The following is a 10,449-nucleotide window of genomic DNA, read 5'->3' as shown; positions in this document are numbered from 1 at the left end:
GGTGGGGACAGGTCTGTCACTGTATAACAGTAGGGTACAGTACCGGGTGGGGACAGGTCTATCGCTGTATAACACGGGGATACTGTACTGGTGTAAAAGGGTCCATTGTTTCATGACTGTCAAGTTGCGTCAAAGCGGCTTTGACACCTGCACCCTGACACTTTCTTTTTATTTTGGAGGGTTTTGAGGGGGTGCATTGTGTTGTGAAGTTAGGTAGAGTGCTTGTAGATTGGGCAGCAGAAATTTAGAATTTGGCATTTGTAAAGTGCTAGAGGGGAAAGTATTGCAAGGTCCCTTTTACAAAATGATGTGCTTTTCTGTGCTTAGAGATTTAAAATGGATTGCTATGGGCAGCAGTTTGCAAGTACATAAAGAGCACCCAAAATTTTTGTAGCAAAAGGCTGTACAGTTAGCAGGTCAAGCAGCAACAGGCTTTTGAATTTAGGCAATCAATTTGAACCTGGCACTTAGATACCCAAAACCAATTAAAGGTAAATCTGATGGTTTTGACCACATAGGACCGATCCTACAGTAAGAAATATTGATATTTCATCAAGGATATGAAAGAAGGGGGCAGTTGGACAAAGACCTCAGAGCTAACTACAGTCTGCCAGAGTTAACAGCCCTTAGCTCTCAAGAGAGAGTTGTTGTCTCCCACAGTCTCCTCTATGTCTTAGAGAAAGCAACATCTAAATAACAACAATACCAACGGTGTAACTAGTAAATATTCCTGACAGAAGAATCCATGGAGAAGGCACAGAACATTCCAGAAGACGTAACCCGGCTGTAATTTCGAGAGACTAACTTCTTTTTTTATTATTATATAAGTGGAAGTTGTACTATGTGGAAGAGCATGCCATGAGAATCTTGTTTTATTCGGGAATAGTTAGTAGTTCGAAGGGATTTATTCAGTTTGTTGATAGTTTAGTTAATTTGTTTACTGTTAGATTTAGATAAATAAATTGTTACTTGTTGATTGTAAAGTGAGTGTCAGGGATTTGTTTTTTATAACCACTAAAAGTTTCTGAAGAGCAGGTTACACCACTTTTCACACTCCTTTTACAGGGCGAGAGGTTCTTGGGGAGTCAGGGAGGGGGTTGGGGGTATTGGGTTTGGGTGGTCAATCTCTGTTTTATACCAATCGTAATGTATTACTGCCGAAGGAAGCAGGCCGGACAGTGAAATTCAGGTTATAATTAGCTCGACTGCAATCACCTTGAATGCTAGAATTGGCTTGCCGAATGGCCTCTTCCTGTTACTTATGTTGGACCTTGTGTCTGAATCTATACAGCCATTGACTGATTCAACAACAACTTGTGTTGGTATAGCGTCTTCCATGTGATAAAATGTCCCAAGGTGTGTAAAGTCATTTGCTGAGCCGGGGTGGGGGGTTCGAGGGGGGGAGCAGGAGCGGTGTGTATGTATGTGGGCCTGCCATATTGAATGGGTTCTGTTGTATCTCAGGTACGCCTGCTTGGTGTTGTATCCCAAGGGCAGCCGACTTTGGTGATCATGGAACTGATGACACGTGGAGACCTGAAGAGCTACCTACGGTCGCTGCGACCGGATGCAGAGGTGAGTGACGGCTGTCGATCCACAGACTGTTTAACTCCTCTCCATCACTCAGTGGGCAGTTGGGTTCTCGACAGATGGGAGTGGCATAATTGCCCCAGAAATGGGGAGCATTCATGAGCGTGATGGTAGGCCACACCCAACATCAGATCTTGAAAGCGAGTGCCAGAATCCAATTAAAACAGTAACCTTTGAAATAAATCCAGTGGGTGGCACCATTAATTCTCAGAGCTCTTCTTGGTCCGTCCTCCCTCCCCTCCATCATCTGTTCTTTCTTTTGTTCAGTAAAAGCCTCGTGGTATTATCACTGGACTGTTAATCCAGAGACCCAGATAATCTTCTGGGGATCCAGGTTCGAATCCTGCCGTGGCAGATGTTGGAATTTGAATCCAATAAATTTCAGGAATTTAGAGTCTAATGATGACCATGAATCCGTTGTTGAGTGTCAGGAAAAACCCATCTAGGTCACGAATGTCCTTTAGGGAAGGAAACTGCCATCCTTACCTGGACTGACCCACAGCAATGTGGTTGACTCTCAACTGCCCTCTGGGCAATTAGGGATGGGCAATAAATGCTGCCTGGTCAGCGATGCCCTCATCCCGTGAATGAATTTTAAAAAAAATTCAGTCTTGGTAGGGCGGGGGGGGGCATCAACAAAGTAACTATTTGTTGCCTAACCCTTGAGAAGGTACAGGCCATGGTGAGCTGCCTTCTTAAATCAATATTCAAGCCCAGACGGTCAAATTCATCTCCTGGTGCTATTGGAGAGGGAGATTCCCATGTTTGTGCAGAGTGTGTCCATTGGAGGGGATCCTGAGAGTGATGGCATTCTCACATAAGTTTAATGGCAGTAAATTCTCTACCTCTTCTCCTGGCCTCCTTGTTTGAGTACCACTCTTAAAGGAAAACAGAAAATGCTGGAAACACTCCGTGTCTCCGAGCTGACGTTTCAATCAGTGATTTGTTTACAGCTGATGAGAGCTTGCAGACCTGCTGAGTGTTTCCTGCACCTTCTGCGGGGACCTGAGTTTATTCAATGGTTAAGTGTTTTCTGGTGAGAGCTAGCATTGAAAGGCAAACAACAGAAAGAGATGGGATTGATGTGTAGTAGTGGAGCTACAGTGGTATATAACAAGCTGCTCCTCATTCTCAGTCAGGGTGATGATTAGGTGCCCTTTTTCAAGGTCTTTAGCAGCGCTGCTACAAAGCAGTCAGTATGAAGTCTGAAATAACTGCCTGAGCTAAGGGTGGCATGGTGGCTCAGTGGTTAGCACTGCTGCCTGACAACACCAGGGATCCAGGTTCGATTCCACCCTTGCGTGACAGTCTATGGGGAGTTTGCACATTCTCCCTGTGTCTGCGTGGGTTTCTTCTGGGTGCTCTGATTGTCCAAAGATGTGCAGGTTAGGTAGATTGGTTGTGGTAAATTACCCTGTAGCGCCCAGGGACATGTAAGTTAACTGGGTTAGCCATAAAAAATGCAGGGTTACAGGGATCGAGTAGGGTGGTGGGTTTGGGTGGGGATGCTCTTCGATATGGACTCGATGAGCCGAATGGCCTGCTTCCTCACTGTAGGGATTCTATGATTCTATGATTCTATTCTATGAATCCCTCCATTTCACTTTAATGTGAACATACATTGTCCATCAGTAATTTCTTGAGCAGTCTTAGTTAGGAAAATGTTCCCAGTTGTTTGTAACTCTGCAAAATGGAATTGTGCATAAAATGCAATTTTATAGGTTCTGCCCCACTCCCAATCTGCCTGTTGGAGTCTCATTTTCCAACACAATGCAAATCCTCTTCATTGAAACAGCAATGTAGCTGCAGAGCAATCACTAGGTGAAAACAGAAGCTATTTATAGCCTACCACAAGAAAGGGCAAGCCTGAAGCTTGAGCTGGTGTAGGGAACTTTCACTGTGCAGTGGGCTAACATGTTGGTGACCGTTCTCCTTTCTCCTGAGCTGATCTTGACCGAAGCGTGTAACTCTGGAGGAAAATCTGATGGTCTAACTCAACAACTTGGGCTGTCCAATTACGGTTAGAGGTCGGCCCACTGTAACTAGATGTCCAGGAGCCATTAGACACTGAATTTGGGTTTAATACGGGGACACATGCAGTGCTACTGGATGCGTCAAATAATTCTCTGGATCTCCCAACAGAATAATCCAGGCCAGCCACCACCCACCCTGAAGAAGATGACACAGATGGCAGGCGAGATTGCAGATGGAATGTCTTACCTCAACGCTAATAAGTTTGTTCACCGGGATCTTGCTGCCCGGAACTGCATGGTGGCTGAAGATTATACGGTGAAGATTGGAGGTGAGTTTTCCGGATTGTAGCAGCCGTGAATCCCTGGGTCATCTGGTCTAGCCAGCATCAACCTCAAGAAGCAGGACTCAACCATGTTGTTTGTCTGTGTTGCACTATGTGATGTCAGCCTTGGCTCAGTTGCCAGCAGCCCTGGCTCTGAGTCAAAGTTGCAGGTTCAAGTCCTACTCCAGAGTCTGAACAGAAGATGTGGGAGCAAGACTAGGCCTTTGGCCCTTCCAGCCTGCTCTGTCACTCAGTAAGATCATGACTGATCTGTCCTGGTCTCCTCTCCATTTCTCCTTTCCGTCCCCCGTAACCTTCGACTATCACAAAACTGTCTAACTCAGGTTTGATTCAATGGCCCACATGCGACTGCTTTCTGCGGAAGAAAATTCCACAGAGTTACAACCCCTTAGAAGCACAGAAACCCTCTTTGTTTCTGTCTTCAAACCCTCCTCACCTCTCAGTGTTAAACAGAGACCCTGGTTCTGGTCTCCCCCACAAGAGGAAGCCTCCTTCTGTCCACCCTGTTCAATCCCACCGATTCTTACATATTGGAATAAGAGCCCCTCTCATTCTTCCTAACACCAATGGGTGTAGGCCTAATCTGTTCGACCTTTCTTCATCAGTCTTTTGTACCAAGGATGAGTCAAGGGGAACTGATGGCCTAGTGGTATTATCGCGAGACAATTGATCCAGAGATCCAGCTAACGTTCTGGTGACCTAGGTTTGAATCTCACCATGGCAGATGGTGGAATTTGAATACAATAATAATCTGGAAATGAGAGCTTAAAGATGACCACGAAACCATTGCCAATTTAGGGAAGGAAACTACCATCCTTACCTGGTCTGGTCTACATGTGACTCCAGGCACCATAGCAAGTGGTTGACTCTTAACTGGCTTCTGGACCATTAGGGATGGGCAATAAATACTGGCCTGGAAATTTATGTTTCTTAAAAATTGTCCACATGGGCAGGTAAGGAATGGTCCGAAGGGGCCGTGAATACCGGTCGCTGACCCAGGCAGGATCAGCACAGTGAGGAGAAAGTGATTATTTGAACCAGCTGCCATGTTTCATCTGCTGTGTGACACCCCTTAAAGTTGTTTGAAATAACCTGACTTTTGGAAGGGCAAGCTTTTTCTGGGCTTGGTTTGATCTAATGAAAACACCGAGACCATTCCAACATGTCTGTCCTTCTCCCACAGATTTTGGGATGACGCGTGACATCTACGAAACGGATTATTACCGGAAAGGAGGGAAGGGGTTACTGCCAGTTCGCTGGATGTCACCAGAATCACTGAAAGATGGCGTTTTCACCACCCACTCCGATGTCTGGTATAGCCACCCCTTTGATGTGATTTGGTCAAGCTGAGTGAGTGGTCAGATGTATGGCACATACAGAATAAAGAGGATAAATTCCAGATTTGGGAGCAAGAACAGGAAGGCAGACTGTTACCTGAAGGGCTACAAATTAAGAGAGGGCCATGGGCAACAAGACCTGGGTGCCCCTGTACGCTGTCATTGGATGTGAGCATTGCGGGTGCAGAAGGTGGTCGAGAAGGCCTTCATGGCGAGAGGATTTGAGTACTGGAGCAGGGCTGTCTTGCTGCAATTGTACAGGGCCTTGGTGAGACTACACCTGCAATCTTGTGTACAGTTTGGTCTCTTTATCTGCGAGAGGGTAATTTTCTATGGAGGAAGTGCAACAGATGCCAGACTGATTCCTGGGATGGCAGGACTGATGCATGAGGAAAGGTTGAATTGATGAGACTTCTATTCACAAGAAAGAGGGGGGAGTAATATAGAAACCTATTGAATTCGAACAGGGCTAGACAAGATAGATGCAGGAGGGATGTTCCTGGTGACTGGGGAATCCAGAACCATGGGTCAAAGGATATGGGATAAACCATTTAGGGCTGAGATGAGGAGACATTTCTTCACCCAGCGAGTGGTGTCCTGTGGATTTTGCTATCACGGAAAGCAAGACATTGTATGATTTCAAGAAGGAGTTGGATATAGCATTTGGGAATCAAAGGATATGGGAAAAGAGGATCAGGCTATTGAGTTGGATGGTCAGCCATGATCACAGTGAATTGCACAGTAGGCTCGAAGGGCTGAATGGCCTACTTCTGCACCTATTTTCTATGTTTTACTTTCTCTTAACCTTTAACTCTCTGTTTACCTCTTTTTCTCAAAGCCAGTCAGCCTGGTAGACAAAAAAAATTTCCCGAACTATTTACCGGAGCCGAAGCATGTATTTTAAACACACAAACATATTGCAAGCTTAAATATTGTGGTGCCTTTTTGTTTGATAACCAAGCTTTTTATTTATGTCAGCTGTATGTTGCCCTGTGAATAATTCCCACAATGTTTTCAGTAGATTCCACAAATGCTGTTCCCTCAATGTTTTACATATTGCGGGCTGAAATCTCAAATGTTCAGAGGCAGTGCTGTCTATGGGTAATCTTCCTTGTTTATAATCTCTCCATCATATCTTGCACTCCTGATCCCAGAAAGTAGATCTCTTCCTTGCTTCCCCTCCCCGAGTGACAATTAACTCTTTAGGGATTGTAGCTTTTCCTGAAGTTTGTACCAAATTATTTTTCCAAGTTGATTTTATTGAATATAGTGCATTACAGTCAATGAAGTAATTTTCACTGGGTAGTAACTATTGTACTGGAGGAAGCACAGCCACCAATTTGTGTACAGCAAGGTGCCACAAAAGTAATGTGATGATAACCAATTAATGTTATTTCTATTCCTTCACGGGATGTGGGCGTCGCTGGCTGGGCCCAGCATTTATTGCCCGTCCCTAGTTGCCCCTTGAGAAGGCGGTGGTGAGCTGCCTTCTTGAACTGCTGCAGTCCACCTGCCACAGGTAGACCTACGATGATGATAGCGAGGAAGTTCCAGCGTTGCGAGGGATAAATAATGGCCATGACACTGGGGACAAGTTACTTGAACCTCCTCAAAGTAGCACCATGGAATCTCCTACATCCACCTGAAGAGTTAGACAGGGAACCAGTTTAATGTCATTTGTGAAAACAGACATCTCCAACTGTGCAGCGCTGCCTCAGCAGTGACATCCTGGATGAGAGTTCTCCTAGTTGGAGAACCTGCAGCCTCAGGAGGAAACAGTGTAACAGTTATGGGTTTTGCTGTGAGCTTTGCTTCCAAAGGTGACAAGTTTGAGGATGTAATCTCCCACCTGTCAAATCCCGACGAACTCGCGCATTCCTTCCAGGATAACGGCTTTGGCATTGTGAGCTGGTAGCTGTGGTCTCCCTCTGTTGTCGATTCACAATGTTCCTGTTGACAGGAACCCTAGAAAACATTGTGAAACTTCTGGAGAACCCAGCCTCTTACCCTCGTCTCGTCCCAAAGTTTAAAAACCACACAAGGGAGATGGTAGTGTGGTGGTACTATCACTGAAGTGGTAATTCCGAGGCCCAGCCTAATGCTTTTACATCATTGGCTCAAATCCCACAACAGCAGCTGTTTTCAATATCAGGAAATAAAGCCTTAGTGACTGACTGTGATTATAGTAAAATCTCATGCTTCAGGGAGGGACATCTGTCCTTACCTGGTCTGACCTACAAGTGACTGCAGATTTTAATGGGAAGGCAACGGCCTAGTGGTGTTATCGCTGGGCTGTTAATCTAGAGACCCGGATAACGTTCTGGGGACCTGGGTTCAAATCCTGCCACGGCAGATGTTGGAATTTAAATTCAATAAAAATCTGGAATTAACGATCTAGTGATGACCATGAATCCATTGCCGATTGTTGGAAAAACCCATCTGGTTCACTAATGTCCTTTAGGGAAGGAAACTGCCATCCTTACCTGGTCTGGCCTACACGTGACTCCAGACCCACAGCAATGTGGTTGACTCTGAACTGCCCTCTGGACAATTAGGGATGGGCTATAAATGCTGCCTGACCAGCGACACCCTCATCCCATTAATGAATAAGTAAAAAAAAACAAAAAAAAATCCACAACTGCAGTAGTTTCTTCAAGGAGTTGCAGTCATATCAAACATTCCGCTAATGGCAAGATTTGTTCAAGAGGTTCTCTGGTAAAGGAGACACCACGTTTTGAACCTGCTTCTCAACAGCCAAACCTGACCTTCATTTGAAATAGATTTATGCTGCCGGACTCGGTTTTTTTTCTAGATTCTCTGACAGCTAATTAGCTGCAGTTCCTGAATGTCCCAAAAATGAAGGAATAGTATCCTATGTCTTTATTACCTCTATCTGCAGCCTTTTTTTAAAAAATGTTTAGAAAAATAACCTTGTTAAAATCTGCTTGGTCAGCCTTTTCTCTTGTGCTTTCTGATCCCCAGCACAGCCCATGTACAAAGTTTCTTTCTTGACTTATAAAATGAGGGAACAGTGGTAAAGGAAGAAGTGAAATGCCTAAACAAAAAAACGCACATAACTGCAGATGCTGGAAATCTGAAGCAGAAATAGCGGGAGGAACTCATCAAATCTGGCAGCATTTGTGGAGAGGAAGCAGCGTCAACCTTTCAGGAACAGTTCTGAAGAAGGGTCACTAGATCTGAAACGTTAACTCTGTTCCTTTCTCCACAGATGCTGCCAAATGTTTCAGTCAAATGTCTGCTGCCTGTGATCTGTTGAAGGCATTGTCTCATTTCTGGAATGTAGCTGCTCCAGACTGCACAGCCCCTGTTGTGATCGTTCACACACTGAATCAAATACGGTAGTTGCTTAACTGAGTAGGGCATCGCAGTCCAGCCCAATCCTGCCCTGCAGCTGCTGTCCCTACACAAATGGCACAATGTTCTTTAGAAGCTGATAGGACGGTGAGGATGTGTTGGGAGGCTGGTGAGAGTGAAGCAGCTTGGTGCCGTTCTATCCCCTGGCAGTCCACTGACCCTCATCTCTGCCTTTCTGTCGGGGCATTGTTCACAGACTTGCACGTTCTTGGGCAGATTAAGCGCGTTGGATGCGGAATGTTTTCCATGATGTGTCCCTGGAACCTGGCAAGTGCCTGCAAGCTGGACCCAGCAATAGTCACAAGCTGTTGTCTCCTTCTCAATATTTCTGCTGAGCTTTGAGTGTTTTGAGTCCTCTTCAAATAAAAGTCTAGTTTTAGAGTCATACAGCATGGAAGCAGACCCTTCGGTCCAACTGATCCATAGTGACCAAATTTCCCAAACTAAAATAGACCTGTTTGCCTGTGTTTGGCCCATATCCCTCTAAACCTTTCCTGTTTATGTACCTGTCCAAATGTCTTTTAAATGTTGTGCCTATATCTGCTACTTCCTCTGGCAGTTCATTCCACATACGAACCACCTTTTGTGTGAAGAAGTTGTCCCTCAGGTCCCTTTTAAATCTTTCTCCTCTTGCCATAAACCTATGTCCTGTAGTTTTGAACTCCCCTAGTCTAGGGAAAAGACCTTTGCTATTCACCTTATCTATGCCCCTTATGATTTTATAAACCTCCACAAAGTCATCCCTCAACCTGCTACGGTCCAGTGAGAAAAGCCCCAGCTTTTTCAGCCTGTCCTTATAACTCAAACCCTCCATTCCTGGTAACATCCTTGTAAATCTTTTCTGCACCCTGTCCAATTTAATGATATCCTTTCTGTAGCAGGGCGACTGTTAATGAATTTGCCATTTTGTTTAAGAGGTAAACCAATTGATTTTGCAATACAGTAGATAAGGTCTGAGGATAATTTAAGTTGGTTGCATTTTCAAAAGAAGGCTGCAACTCACTATGTTTACATGGCACGTCGCTCATGCTAATAGTTCCTAGGCACTGCACAGGAGGGATCCTCAGGTGTTTGATAGCGTTACACAACAGGCCATGAGGACAGGGAACAGGCAGGGGTTTCTGAGGGAGTTCCAGAGTTTGCGGTGTCCATAGCTGACAGTGAAGGTGCTGGTGTTGGGGTGAGGAACCTTGGGGATTTAGCGGAGGTTAGTCGAGCTAGTTCACAGAGATAGATAGAGTGGTTGTGAGACGAGGCAATCAAATGGTTTGAGAACAAAGATGAGAATCTTAAACCAAGACATCGATGGATTTGTAATGAATGGGATAATTATTTTGCTGCTTTTGTTTGCAGGTCCTTTGGTGTGGTCCTCTGGGAGATAGCCACTCTGGCAGAGCAGCCGTACCAGGGGATGTCCAATGAGCAGGTTCTGCGGTTTGTGATGGAGGGTGGTTTGCTGGAGAGACCGGAATCGTGTGCGGACAGCCTGTAAGTTTAAACACCGACTGGCAGCTACTGTTTGGGCAACAGCTTTACAGAACTGGCTGGTGTCAGCATTGAAATATTAATGTCCAGTTTACAAAATCCACGCGAGTGCAACTGCTTCACTTATGACACTTACTGTGTTTTGTTCCTCCTTAATCCCCTTCTTTAATCCCACCTTCACCCCCTCCTTAATCCCCTCCTTTAATACCCCCTTCAATACCCCCCTCACCCCCTCCTTAATCCCCTTCTTTAATACCCCCTTCACCCCCTCCTTAATCCCCTTCTTTAATACCCCCTTCACCCCCTCCTTAATCCCCTTCTTTAATACCCCCTTCACCCCCTCCT

At 45.3% G+C, this 10,449-nt stretch overlaps 1 protein-coding gene across 2 annotated transcripts in view; it reads left to right on the top strand.

Moving 5' to 3' along the window:
• igf1ra (insulin-like growth factor 1a receptor) overlaps positions 1–10,449 on the top strand; it is a 255,113-nt gene that overhangs the window by 242,579 nt on the left and 2,085 nt on the right. For both annotated transcript variants that reach the window (XM_048617169.1, XM_048617170.1), the window contains 4 exons: positions 1,465–1,575; positions 3,733–3,892; positions 5,091–5,220; positions 9,973–10,107. In XM_048617169.1, coding sequence (XP_048473126.1) covers positions 1,465–1,575; positions 3,733–3,892; positions 5,091–5,220; positions 9,973–10,107 — 536 coding nt within the window. The remainder of the gene's footprint in view (positions 1–1,464; positions 1,576–3,732; positions 3,893–5,090; positions 5,221–9,972; positions 10,108–10,449) is intronic.

The sequence above is a fragment of the Rhincodon typus genome, chromosome 36, assembly GCF_021869965.1.
Source record: "Rhincodon typus isolate 14 chromosome 36, sRhiTyp1.1, whole genome shotgun sequence".
Lineage (NCBI taxonomy): Eukaryota > Metazoa > Chordata > Chondrichthyes > Orectolobiformes > Rhincodontidae > Rhincodon > Rhincodon typus.
The sequence above is the reverse complement of the archived record's forward strand: the minus strand, read 5'-3'. Positions and strand labels throughout refer to the sequence as shown.